Source organism: Oncorhynchus clarkii, chromosome 12, assembly GCF_045791955.1.
Source record: "Oncorhynchus clarkii lewisi isolate Uvic-CL-2024 chromosome 12, UVic_Ocla_1.0, whole genome shotgun sequence".
Classification (NCBI taxonomy): domain Eukaryota; kingdom Metazoa; phylum Chordata; class Actinopteri; order Salmoniformes; family Salmonidae; genus Oncorhynchus; species Oncorhynchus clarkii.
The window spans coordinates 70,784,930-70,799,579 of record NC_092158.1 but is presented as its reverse complement, the minus strand read 5'-3'; the positions used below and the strand labels follow the sequence as shown (position 1 = coordinate 70,799,579).

At 43.5% G+C, this 14,650-nt stretch overlaps 1 protein-coding gene across 2 annotated transcripts in view; it reads left to right on the top strand.

Moving 5' to 3' along the window:
• LOC139421172 (zinc finger protein 385C-like) overlaps nt 1-14,650 on the top strand; it is a 223,705-nt gene that overhangs the window by 191,983 nt on the left and 17,072 nt on the right. For both annotated transcript variants that reach the window (XM_071171787.1, XM_071171788.1), the window contains 2 exons: nt 2,455-2,597; nt 8,240-8,350. In XM_071171787.1, the coding sequence (XP_071027888.1) occupies nt 2,455-2,597; nt 8,240-8,350 (254 nt within the window). The remainder of the gene's footprint in view (nt 1-2,454; nt 2,598-8,239; nt 8,351-14,650) is intronic.

The following is a 14,650-nucleotide window of genomic DNA, read 5'->3' as shown; positions in this document are numbered from 1 at the left end:
AAATATATGGATGTGTGACTGCCGTGTGGCACAGGCAAGATGCAATAGATTGTATAAATACAGTATATACAAATGAGATGAGTAATGTAGGATATATAAACATTATTAAAGTGGCATTATTTAAAGTGACTAGTGATACCATTAATAAATACATTTATTAAAGTGTCCAGTGATTTGAGTCTGTATGTTGGCAGCAGCCTCTCTATGTTAGTGATGGCTGTTTAACAGTCTGATGGCCTTGAGATGGAAGCTGTTTTTCAGTCTCTCAGTCCCAGCTTTGATGCACTTGTACTGACCTCACCTTCTGGATAATAGCGGGGTGAACAGGCAGTGGCTCGGGTGGTTGCTGTCCTTGATGATCTTTTTGGCTTTCCTGTGACATAGGGTGCAGTAAGTCTCCTGGAGTGCAGGTAGTTTGCCCCCGGTGATGCGTTGTGCAGACCGCACTCCCCTCTGGGGAGCCTTGTGGTTGAGGGCGGTGCAGTTACTGTACTAGGTGGTGACACAGCCCGACAGGATGCTCTCGATTGTACATCTGTAGAAGTTTGTGAGGGTTTTAGGTGACAAACCAAATTTCTTCAGCCTCCTGAGGTTGAAGAGGCGCTGTTGCACCTTCTTCACCACGCTGTCTGTGTGGGTGGACCATTTCAGTTTGTCTGTGATGTGTAGGCCGAGGAACTTAAAACTTTACACCTTTTCCACTACTGTCCTGTCAATGTGGATAGGGGGGTGCTCCCTCTGCTGTTTCCTGAAGTCCACAATCATCTCCTTTTGTTTTGTTGACGTTTAGTGAGGGGTTATTTTCCTGACACCACACTCCGAGGGCCTTCACCTCCTCCCTGTAGGCTGTGTTGTCATTGTTGGTAATCAAGCCTACCACTGTAGTGTCGTCTGCAAACGTGATGATTAAGTTGGAGGTGTGCCTGACCACACAGTCATGGGTGAACAGAGAAAACAGAAGAGGGCTGAGAACACACCCTTGTGGGGCCCCAGTGTTGAGGATCAGCTGAGTGGAGATTATGTTTCCTACCTTCACCAACTGTATGCGACCCGTCAGAAAGTCCAGGACCCAGTTGCACAGGGCGGGGTCGAGACCCAGGGTCTCAAGCTTAACCTTTCCCCTCGACAACATTCCGCTGAAAAGGCAGCGCACGAAATTCAAAAATATTTTTTGGAAATATGTAACTTTCACACATTAACAAGTCCAATACAGCAAATGAAAGATAAACATCTTTCAAGGTCAATCTCTTCTGTTTCTAAAGGTGTGTGTTATTACGAGGTCAATCGCTTCTGTTTCTAAGGTGTGTGTTATTGTGTTCTGATATTTCCTCATCCTCCTATCATATCCATGGTGTGTGTTGTAATGGGGAATTGCACATGCTCAGGGCAGGTCTGGTGACCCAGAGATGATACTGATGATTGATCCTGGCGATGGGATAAGTACCCAGCACAGCACCGACCCACTGAAACGCAGCCAGCTGGAAAATTAGAAATCTCTTCATCCCTGGTCCATTTGATATCCGGTATCATCTTCCCAGGTCATACGGTGCAGGCCAGGCACTCCCCTCTCACAGCCAATGAATCTGTAATTAAATGATATGTGCGTGTGTATATGTGTCCTTGAAGGATTAGCTCTGGCAGTGGGGTGATAGGATGTAGGGGGGTCGTGAAGGGGGGTTGCCCCCCCCCCCCAGTCAGCCAGTCAGTCTTACACCTTACCTCCCACCTTACCTCATACCTTACCTCCCACTTTACCTCATACCTTACCTCCCACCTTACCTCATACCTTACCTCACACCTTTCTTCTACTTTATCCCCCACCTTACCTCACACCTTACCTCACACCTTACCTCATACCTTACCTCCCACCTTACCTCATACCTTACCTCATAACTTTTCTCCTACTTTACCTCACACCTTACCTCCCACCTTACCTCCCACCTTACCTCACACCTTACCTTATACCTTACCTCCCACCTTACCTCATACCTTACCTCACACCTTACCTCATACCTTCTCATACCTTACCTCATACCTTACCTCACACATTTTCTCCTACTTTACCTCCCACCTTACCTCACACATTAACTCCTACTTTACCTCCCACCTTACCTCATACCTTACCTCCGACCTTACCTCCCTCCTCATACCTTACCTCACACCTTACCTCACACATTTCTCCTACTTTACCTCCCACCTTACCTCCCACCTTACCCTATATCTTGCCTCACATATTTTCTCCTACTTTACCTCCCACCTTACCTCCCACCTTACCTCACTCTTTACCTCACACCTTATCTTACTCTTTACCTCACTCTTTACCTCACACCTTAGCTCACGCCTTACCTACCAAACACACTGGTAGTGAGAAGAGACAGAAAAAGAGACATCAAAGCGTCTCTCATGATTGTTCTGGGTGTTTGTCTAACCCTGTTGTGTTGTTGTTCCGTCCAGGCACCTCTGCCCAGGGCAACCCCCTCCTGGCCTCCCTGCCTGTTCCGGGACGGCCCCTGCAGCCCCACCTCGACCTCAAGCACTTCCTGCCCTTCAGGCTCAATGGATCGTCCCCCCTCAGCCTCTTCCCTAACTTCAGCACGGTGAGTCACACAGCACGGCATGGCACATCAACATCACCAAGTCATATCTACGTAACTACCACACAGCTAGTGTGAACTCAAAATACCTTTTTGTTTGTCAAATATTCTGTTATTTTCATGAGCTTAAGATGTCTGAAAACATAGGCTACTCAAAGTGCCTGATGCCATTACCTTAAATTCCAATATATCTGTTGGTATTATAGAGCCACGCCCACCTACACTACCATTCAAAAGTTTGGGCTCACTTAGAAATGTCCTTGTTTTTGAAAGAAAAACACATTTTTTTGTCCATTAAAATAACATCAAATTGTTCAGAAATACAGTGTAGACATTGTTAATGTTGTAAATGACTATTGTAGCTGGAAACAGCAGATTTTTTATGGAATATCTACATAGGTGTACAGAGGTCCATTATCAGCAACCATCATTCCTGTGTTCCAATGCCACGTTGTGTTAGCTAATCCAAGTTTATCATTTTAAAAGGCAAATTGATCATTAGAAAGAGAGAGAGTGTGTGAGTGAATGTGGACATCTGCTTGTCATACATCTCATTCCAAAGTCATGGGCATTAATATGGAGTTGGTTCCCCCTTTTCTGCTATAACAGCCTCCACTCTTCTGGGAAGGCTTTCCACTAGATGTTGGAGCATTGTTGTGGGGACTTGCTTCCATTCAGCCACAAGAGCAAAAGTGAGGTTGGGCACTGATGTTGGGCGATTAGACCTGGCTCGCAGTCAGCGTTCCAATCCATCTCAAAGGTGTTTGATGGGGTTGAGGTCAGGGCTCTGTGCAGGCTAGTCAAGTTCTTCCACACCGATCTCTACAAACAAATTACTGTATGGACCTCACTAAGTGACCCCAAACTTTTGAACGGTAGTGCATATAAATATAGGACAAAACACACAACACTACATAAAGAGAGACCTAAAGACAACAACATAGCAAGGCAGCGACACATGACAACACAGCATGGTAGCAACAACATGACAACAACATGGTAGCAGCACAAAACATGGTACAAACATTATTGGGCTCAGACAACAGCACAAAGGGCAAGAAGGTAGAGCCAATAATACATCACTCAAAGCAGCCACATCTGTCAGTAAGAGTGTCCATGATTGAGTCTTTGAATGAAGAGATTGAGATAAAACTGTCCAGTTTGAGTGTTTGTTGCAGCTCGTTCCATTCGCTGGCTGCAGCGAACTGAAAAGACGAGCGACACAGGGATGTGTGTGCTTTGGGGACCTTTAACAGAATGTGACTGGATGAGGGCTGCAGTAGATATCTCAGATAGGGGGGAGTGAGGCCTAAGAGGGTTTTATAAATAAGCATCAACCAGGGGTCTTGCAACGGGTATACAGAGGAGTATAGAGTGCAGTGATGTGTCCTATAAGGAGCATTGGTGGCTAACCTGATGGCTGAATGGTAAAGAAAGGGTGACAGTGACACATTGTAGGTCACTGAGCTCTTCAGTACAGGCCATTCTACTGCCAATGTTTGTCTATGTAGATTGTATGACGGTGTGCTCGATTTTATACCCCTGTCAGTAACAGGTGTGGCTGAAATAGCTAAATCCACTCATTTGAAGGGGTGCCCACATACTTTTGGCCATGTAGTGTATCTGAATGGCCATTCATAATGACAGCTTACTGTCTACATCCATTCCCAATTTGCCTGTATAGTGTACAGTTGAAGTCAGAAGTTTACATACACCTTAGCCAAATACATTTAAACTCAGTTTTTCACAATTCCTGACATTTAATCCTTGCAAAAATTAACTGTCTTAGGTCAGTTAGGATCAGCACTTTATTTTAAGAATGTGAAATGTCAGAATAATAGTAGAGAGAATGATTTATTTCACACTCCCTGTGGGTCAGAAGTTTACATACACTCAAATAGTATTTGGTAACATTGCCTTTAAATTGTTTAACTTGGGTCAAACGTTTCGGGTAGCCTTCCACAAGCTTCCCACAATAAGTTGGGTGAATTTTGGCCCATTCCTCCTGACAGAGCAGAGGTTTGTAAGGCCTCCTTGCTTGCACACGCTTTTTCAGTTCTGCCCACAAATTTTCTATAGGATTGAGGTCAGGGCTTTGTGATGGCCACTCTAATACCTTGACTTTGTTGTCCTTAAGCCATTTTGCCACAACTTTGGCAGTATGCTTGGGGTCATTGTCCATTTGGAAAAACCATTTGCGACCAAGCTTTAACTTCCTGACTGATGTCTTGAGATGTTCATTCAATATATCCACATAATTTTCCTCCTCATGATGCCATCTATTTTGTGAAGTGCACCAGTCCCTGCTGCAGCAAAGCACCCCCACAACATGGTGCTGCCACCCTCGTGTTTCATGGTTGGGATGGTGTTCTTCGGCTTGCAAGCCTCCCCCTTTTCCCTCTAAACATAACAATGGTCATTATGGCCAAACAGTTTTATTTTTGTTTCATCAGACCAGAGGACATTTCTCCAAAAAGTACGATCTTTGTCCCCATGTGCAGTTGCAAACCGTAGTCTGACTTTCTAATAGCGGTTTTGGAGCACTGGCTTCTTCCTTGCTGAGCGGCCTTTCAGGTAATGTCGACATAGGACTTGTTTTACTGTGGATATAGATACTTTTGTACCTGTTTCCTCCAGCATCTTCACAAGGTCCTTTGCTGTTGTTCTGGGATTGATTTGCACTTTTTGCACCAAAGTACGTTCATCTCAAGGAGACAGAACGCATCTCCTTCCTGAGCGGTATGACGGCTGTGTGGTCCCATGGTGTTTATACTTGCGTACTCTTGTTTGTACAGATGATTGTGGTACCTTCAGGCATTTGGAAATTGCTCCCAAGGATGAACCAGACTTGTGGAGGTCTACAATTATTTTTCTGAGGTCTTGGCTGATTTATTTTGATTTTCCCATGATGTCAAGCAAAGAGGCACTGAGTTTCAAGATAGGCCTTGAAATACATCCACAGGTACACCTCCAATTGACTCAAATGATGTCAATTAGCCGATCAGAAGCTTCTAAAGCCATGACATAATTTTCTGGAATTGTCCAAGCTGTTTAAAGGCACAGTCAACGAAGTGTATGTAAACTTCTGACCCACTTGAATTGTGATACAGTGAATTATAAGTGAAATAATCTGTCTGTAACCATTTGTTGGGAAAATGACTTGTGTCATGCACAAGTAGATGTCCTTACCGAGTTGCCAAAACTATAGTTTGTTAACAAGAAATTTGAGTAGTTAGAGTGGTTGAAAAATTAGTTTTAATGATTCCAACATAAGTGTGTGTAAACTTCCGACTTCAAGTGTATGTGTTTCAATTTCTTTGGTCCTTTGTTTACAGTGTGTGGACAGTGTGTGTGTATGTTCACCCCCTTTTCCCATCTGTGTGAAGCCCTCTCAAGTTCCACCAACTCTAAATGAAACATATGCCTTTTCAGTCTTCTCCAGCCTACTCTTTACACTCTTTCAAAAGGACTGAGAAAAGGAGGATGAGAGGGAGAGGTGAGACACAGATATCTGTGGTGCTGATTCACACAGTGGAGGGATGGATGGGTACATGTCCTGTATCGGATGGTGGTCTGGGAGCGTGCACATGTCCTGTATCGGATGGTGGTCTGGGAGCGTGCGCGTGTCTTGTATCAGATGTTCATCTGGGAGCGTGCACGTGTCCTGCATCTGATGGTCATCTGGGAGCGTGCATATGTCCTGTATCAGATGGTGGTCTGGGAGCGTGCATGTGTCTGTCCTGTATCAGATGGTGGTCTGGGAGCGTGCACGTCTCCTGTATCGGATAGTGATCTGGGAGTGTGCACGTGTCTTGTATCGGAGGGTGGTCTGGGAGCGTGCACGTGTCTAACCCTGCCTAGCCAATCACAAAGCCAGGGAGTAAACTAGCCAACCAGTCAGAGCAGTAGTATTAGTAGTAGTAACAGCTGCATTATTCATACAACCTGCCTTCCAGCACAGAGAAAAACACACCACAAGAAAACGACAGCATCACCACACTATGAAGTCATCTATGAACCACTACTTCTCTAGCATACAGCTAGCAGATGTGCTACATAGCCTTTCGCTTGCCACCAACTCCCTAGAATTCAACCAGCCGTCAAGAGTTAATAACAGCAAATAACACCCACCTCAGACTTCTGGCACAGAATAATTAGCCTTTAGCGGCTATGTTACCTAGCTAATATAACACACAGCAGACCAATACAGCTATGGCATTAATCACTAGGACCCTTCGCCCTCTTCCAGTCTCACCTTTCCTATTTCCTAGGCTGTGTCCTAAATGGTACCCTATTCCCAGTTTAGTGCACTACTTGCCCTGGCCAAAAGTAGTGCACTACATAGGGAATAGGGTGGCATTTGGGACTTAGCCTGAGACATTCATGTTCTCTGGGGCCCATTGAGGCGTGTGCAGGGGGAAGATGAATGCACCTGTCTCACGAGCTAAATAGACCTCAGTCTCCCCCTGCACCTCCCCTGCACTTCAATCATCGTTTCAGCTGCGGCCCGCCTTTCTGCAGAGGGGGACGGGGGAGAGAGGAAGAGGGCCGGACAATAGGTGCATTTATTTAGCCTGTTCAGGATGGCTGCGGGCGAACAATGGCCACATTCTCTCAGCTCCCTAAAACAAATAGTTGTGTGCGGCGTACCCTGTGAAGGTGGCCAGAGGGCACAGTGTAGAGGAGTTCTGATTCCATAACACAGTTTTGGCTTCGGAAGGGAAAGGTTAGTTACTCCCCGAGGTAGCAGCACTGCACCGCGTTGTTTAAGGAGCCAGAATAGAGGGGTGTAGGGTTACCCTTGAGGGCAGTGTTGCACAGGGTGGAGGTTGTAAGACAGGTGTGTTTAAGGTTGTTTCTATTCCACACCCCACCACACCTGGCCTTTGAAAACAGATTATTTAGAGTCAACACAGAAACAGAGCTGTTTTCTTTGAGTGTTTGTGTGTGTGTGTGTGTGTGTGTGTGTCCATGCCTGTGTGTATATTGAGGGGCAGCCATTGTTTAGTGTTGTGTATCAGACAATAGCCAGTGCCATCCACACACTCAGTGATGCCATGGAAGACATATGTCTGGTTACACTGAGTGTAACATGACTTGCCCAGCACATTGTTCCAACCCAGCCCTTCACAGCCACCCCCCACCTCCCTCTCTGTCTCTGAGGAGAGGACAGCGCGGGGCGAGCCAGACGCCAGGCTGGGGAAGGTCCAGGGTGATTGTTATATTTGATACCGTGCTGAATGAGGGCTACACTGAAATCAGCTGTCATCATGCAATCCAGCCACTCTAATCAAGCCCAGAGCTGTCACCCTGGCTCTGGCCTCACACCCCCTATCAGCTGTGATGGGGAGAGAATATCTTCCTTCCCTCAGGAGTCTGACGGCTTTAGGCACGTAGACAGTAAAACTCATGTGACATATCGTATATATTGTCTGCCCAAAGTCCCTTTCTCTAACTACTTCCCACTATACTGCCCTGGATCAGAGCTCGCATGTCATTGTATCCTCAGGCTGATTTGAGTTGTATCTCCAATTCTCCATGCAGTTTTGTTGTGGTCAAACCTAGTGGATTTATAGGGGTATCAGGGGTCAGAGGTCACGGATGGACTGATAGATTTAGACCCTGGTCTCCTGTCTGTCCTGCAGATGGACCCGGTGCAGAAGGCGGTGATCAACCACACGTTTGGCGTCCCTCAGCCACTCAAGAAGAAACAGATCATCTCCTGTAACATCTGTCACCTGCGCTTCAACTCCCCGGTAAGAGAGTGCTGTGTGTGTGTGTGTGTGTGTGTGTGTGTGTGTGTGTGTGTGTGTGTGTGTGTGTGTGTGTGTGTGTGTGTGTGTGTGTGTGTGTGTGTGTGTGTGTGTGTGCGTGTGCGTGTGCGTGTGCGTGTGCGTGTGCGTGTGTGTGCGTGCATGAGAGGGAGGAGGGAGAGAGAGAAAGGAGAGAGAGCGAGTAAGGGAGAAGGAAAGTAAGTTGCAGACTTTAGTTGGTAGATTTGACAGTTAGAATAAATACAGATTTATTTGTTCCTTCCTTCTATCTTCTTTAATGTTTAAGGAAATAAAGTCGTTCCAAATTACCTGAGCTCTTATCATCCTGACTGACTCACAGCAGCTTACGTATCTGTGGCGGCTGATAGGGAGTCCAGTCGGGCTCTCAGCGTGCATGCGTGTGTATGTGTGTGTGTATCCACGCGCTCGTGAGTGTGTGCATGTCTGTTCCTCTGTGTGAAATGTTCTTATTATTAAATCGTTAGGTATTAATTTGCTTTTCTGTATTTCTGGATATCTGAAGTGTGTGTGTGTGTGTGTGTCTGTTTGTGTCTGTGTGTACGTACTGCGGTAGGTTGTTTTGGTGCGAGGGATTAGACAGCAGGGAAAGCTTCCATTTATCAGCAAAGAGCAGACACAATCACGAGCCCAGGCAGGAGCCCACATTCTCAACTCCTCTTTTGATTTCTCCCATTCCTGCCACACACACACACACACACACACACACACACACACACACACACACACACACACACACACACACACACACACACACACACACACACAGTCACACAGTCACACACACACACAATCACATAAACAAACAACCAATCAAATTGAATGTCTTAAACATACAAACACCTAAGAGTTGGGCAAAGGCTGATTTAAAATACATTTTAAAAAACCTCTCTTTCTCCCTGTCCCTCTCTCTCCCACATACACACAGAGGAACACACAAATAGTGTTTCACACACACACATCCTCTTGAGACTTGATCTTCAAAGAGGAGCAGAGACACAGAAGAGGGTGAGCTGGGGCTGAGGGGGAAAGGAAAGCAGAGCAGGCACTGGCAGGTGTTCTCTCCAGGCTTCACACGGTAGAGCAAATCCCATTCCCATCCTCCCTCCACACAGCGCCAGCTACAGTTGGAGAGAGGTGTCAGGTCTGGGGGTTTGAGGGGGGATGAGAAGGCAGGGGGACACTGAGCTTTAACTTCTTATGGCTGCAATCCCGTTAACGGGATCATTTTCATCAACAACCGCTGAATTGCATAGCGCCACATCCAAATAATATTACTAAAAATATTTATATTCATGAAATCACAAGTGCAATATAGCAAAACACAGCTTAGCCTTTTGTTAATCCACCTGTCGTGTCCAATTTTGAAAATATGCCTTACAGCGAAAGCAATCCAAGCGTTTGTGTAAGTTTATCGATCGCTCGACAAAACATTATGAACACCTAGCATCAAAGTAGCTTGGTCACGAAATCAGAAAAGCAATCAAATTAATCGTTTACCTTTGATGATCTTCGGATGTTTTCACTCACGAGACTCCCAGTTACACAATAAATGTTCCTTTTGTTCCACAAAGATTATTTTTATATCCAAAATATCTCAGTTTGTTTGGTCAGTTATGTTCAGAAATCCACAGGAAAGAGCGGTCACCTGTTGACACCTTGAGGAAGCGATAGGGAAAGGAATCTGGTTGATATCCCTTTAAATGGAGCAAAAGCAGGCTATGGAACATGGAGTTTTCAAAATAGAAGCCACTTCCTGGTTTGATTTGCCTGCAATATCAGTTCTGTTATACTCACAGACAATATTTTGACAGTTTTGGAAACTTTAGAGTGTTTTCTATCCAATACTAATAATATATTAATAATAGCAAATGAGACTGAGGAGCTGGCCGTTTACTCTGGGTACCTTTTCATCCAAGCTACTCAATACTGCCCCTGCAGCCATAATTAAACAGCCTATTAACCTCTAATGACTCCCCATCCCGCATGAGGGAGCGTAATCATCGCCTGACACTAATTAGCATAACGCAACGGACATAAATATTCCTATTTATGAAAATCACAAATGAAATATATTGAGACACAGCTTAGCCTTTTGTTAATCACCCTGTCATCTCAGATTTTCAAAATATGCTTTACAGCCAAAGCTAGACAAGCATTTGTGTAAGTTTATTGATAGCCTAGCATAGCATTTTGTCCAGCTAGCAGCAGGTAACTTGGTCACGGAAATCAGAAAAGCAATCAAATTAAATCGTTTACCTTTGATGAGCTTCGGATGTTTTCACTCATGAGACTCCCAGTTAGATAGCAAATGTTCCTTTTTTCCAAAAATATTATTTTTGTAGGTGAAATAGCTCCGTTTCTTCTTCACATTTGGCTGAGAAATCGCCCGGAAATTGCAGTCACGAAAACGGCGAAAAATATTCAAAATTAGCTCCATAATATCGACAGAAACATGGCAAACGTTGTTTATAATCAAACCTCAAGGTGTTTTTGAAATATCTATTCGATAATATATCCATCGGGACAATTCGTTTTTCAGTAGGACCGATTGGAGTAATGGCTACCTCTGTATTTTATGCGAGAATCTCTCTGGGAGCATCAGGTGACCACTTGCGCAATGTAGCCGCTTACGGGTATTCTTCAACATAAATGCGTAAAACTACGTCACAATGCTGTAGACACCTTCGGGAATACGGAGAAAGAGTAATCTGGTTGATAGCCCATTCACTGCTCAATAGGGACGCATTGGAACGCAGCGCTTTCAAAACATGAGGCACTTCCGGATTGGATTTTTCTCAGGCTTTCGCCTGCAACATCAGTTCTGTTATACTCACAGACAATATTTTTACAGCTTTGGAAACTTTAGAGTGTTTTCTATCCTAAGCTGTCAATTATATGCATATTCTAGCATCTTGTCCTGACAAAATATCCCGTTTACTACGGGAACTTTTTTTTCATTAAAAATGAAAATACTGCCCCCTAGTCACAACAGAAGGAAGGAGGAAAACTTCCTCAGCCAAACTGTAAATAAACTTCAAATGGAAAATGAGGAGATGTCTATGTAAGTATTTATTTACAGTATATTGTATACTATTTATTATTAGATATTGTTTATTATATTGTGTAGCTCCACGCTCTGTCATGTTTATTTGAAATATAAAGAATATTTGTTAACGTACATTCGATGTTGCACATGGAATAGTTAGACAGTGATCTAGACAGAGGCCTTATTTAAGGAACATGTAATAAGAATTTATTCAACTTCTATAGCGCTTTTCATTGCAGAAAGAGTCTCAAAGCCTGCATTCATGTCTGGTAGTGTGACGTGACAGTCAGTGCCTTTAAAATGCTAAGTGCTCGTGCTAATGTTCATTTCACACTCCCTGTGTCTCCCTGTCTCTCCGTGTGTCGCGTACTGTATGGCTCGGAGTTGGACTGGAGAGCGGAGAACGTAAGGGGGCTGAAAGGGAGCAGAGCTGATTTGTCACAGCACAATAATCTCATAAGCATTTTCACGACCGATCAGTCAGACGACATGGTGAAATATTATAGTCCAAGTAGTGTTTATAGAAGTGTTGATGGCTGCTGTTGGTTTATTTATAGCCAGAGCTCCCGACACAGAACAGTAGGTACATCATTTGTTTTGTTAATACTGTACACAGTGGACATATTCAACTGCATATAGCCAAAGACCATGGTTCTGATGGATCTGAGCTGCCTTGGTTTTTACTTTTACCCACATTGCTTTGTTGTCATATGAGGTGTGTGTGTGTGTGTGTGTGTGTGTGTGTGTGTGTGTGTGTGTGTGTGTGTGTGTGTGTGTCGCGTGTGTCGCGTGTGTCGCGTGTGTCGCGTGTGTCGCGTGTGTGCAGTACCATGGCTATTAAGGTTATTATGGAGGCTGAGGCAGTTGAGAGAAGATACAAAACCAAGAGAAGCATCAGTGTGTTGTATTCATTCTAATGAGAAGGTCTCATTGTGTGAAAGAAGCTTAATTGAACAGGGTGAGTCATTTCCACGCTTCTCTCTATCACTTAGGATTCCTTCATTGGCTTGCCCATCAAAGTAGAACCCACTCTTTCTCTTCTTTCTAATTTCTTCCCCACAATTCATTTCAGGTCTATTTGCGGCTTGGATTATTGTCTGACTTATTTGCATTTATATGGCGAGATAGGAAATTCTTCGAATTCTAAAGAGGAGCTGGATAGAGAGACGGCTGTGAGGTCATAATTATGAGGTCATGACAGAGCAGAACACACAGACAGCCAGAGTGAGGAATGCATTTACTTGATCAATTCTGAGCTAACTATTTGTCTTGCTGTTTGTGCATTAGCCTTGATATTTCACAGTCACCATGGTTTCAGCCAATCAGCACCCAGGAGCGAAAATATTTTCAGTTTTTTTTGTTTGGTGCAATTTTCACAAGCATGTGGTACAATTTTCCCAAGTATATGGTTAATTTTCATAACTCTTAGATCAAAGCTCAAAACAGATCTGCAAAAAGGCAGTTGTTTCAAACTCTAAACACATTTTCAACTGACTAAGAACAACACACCAATTCATACAGTCACTTTGTCACCAATCTTAATCAGTGTTTAATCTAGAAATACATGTTTCAAATTTCAATACATCTATATATAAAGTAATTTCACAATGCCAAGCTCACATTACTTTTGATATGATTCTCTTCTTTTGTAAAAATATATTTGACTATTACTTAATCCGATTGGTAAACCTATAGATTTGACATGTATAGTGGTTTTTCTGCTACAGATTTAGAAAACGATCAATAAAATGTGTGTCTGTAAAGTAGAAACATAAAAGATATGATATATACTCGAATGTACTGCTTTGATGATGACTATTACGATTTCACTTCACAGTAAGTTGAAAAAAAAATCTGATCCAGTATTGACAAGATCAAGAGAAATATGGTTTGTAACGAATCAAATCAAAGTGTATTGGTCACACATATAAGTACACATACAAGTACACATATAAGTACACATACAAGTACACATATAAGCAGATGGTACAGCAGGTACAGTGAAATGCTTGTGTTTCTAGCTCCTGCAGGGCAGGAATACATTTATCAATACAATACCAATACGTAAATCACCCTGAATGTCCAAAACAAGAAAGAAATGCATCCCCAGAATGAAGTTGTTCGGGTCTTTTTGACACTGGCTGACACAGTTCTGTAATACCTTAATATATGCCAAAGTGACAAAAGCCCACACATTATGTGCCCACACATTCCCCAGTGGGAATCGAACCCACAACTCTGGTATTGCTAGTGCCACGCGCTTATGACCTGAGCCGCATACAGGACCACTACAATACATGTGTAAAATACAATACTGTAAAGTACAATACACGATTACAATACAGGTGGAAGATGTATGATTGTTATCCCCATAAGCGTACCACCCTCCTTCAGGGCATCGGTGAGGCATGAAATAACATCAACCCAGACCTACAGTGCCTTGCGAAAGTATTCGGCCCCCTTGAACTTTGCGACCTTTTGCCACATTTCAGGCTTCAAACATAAAGATATAAAACTGTATTTTTTTGTTAAGAATCAACAACAAGTGGGACACAATCATGAAGTGGAACGACATTTATTGGATATGTCAAACTTTTTTAACAAATCAAAAACTGAAAAATTGGGCGTGCAAAATTATTGTTGGGAGTTTTGTACTAAGAGTTTTGACAATTCATCACAAACTTGAGAAAATTGTACCAAACTGTATTCTTACAATAATGAACATTAGTCTAGATGAAAGCTTGAACTACTGACACCACTCCACCCAGAACTAATGCAGTTTGTCAAAACAAACATAATTTGATTTATGGTTGTAATGGGTCCTATGTGTAGCTGGTGTAGCAAGTCAGGCGCAGGACAGCAGATATGAGTAATCAACGTACTTTTCTCAAAATGTCAAACATACAAAGTAACAAATACACGCACACCATGACAGACCGAAAATACAATAAACAATCACTCACAAAAAAACATGGGGGAACAGAGGGTTAAATAATGAAACAGTAATTTTGGGATTGAAATCAGGTGTGTAAAACAAAGACAAAACAAATGGAAAATGAAAAGGGGATCGTTGGTGGCTAGAAGGCCGGTGACGTCGACCGCCGCCCAAACAATGAGAGGGACCGACTTCGGCGGAAGTCGTGAAAATGGTGTGGTTCTGTTTGAGAGAGAGAGAGTCTGTCTGTGGGGGGTATGTATGTGTTTGTGGGGGTATG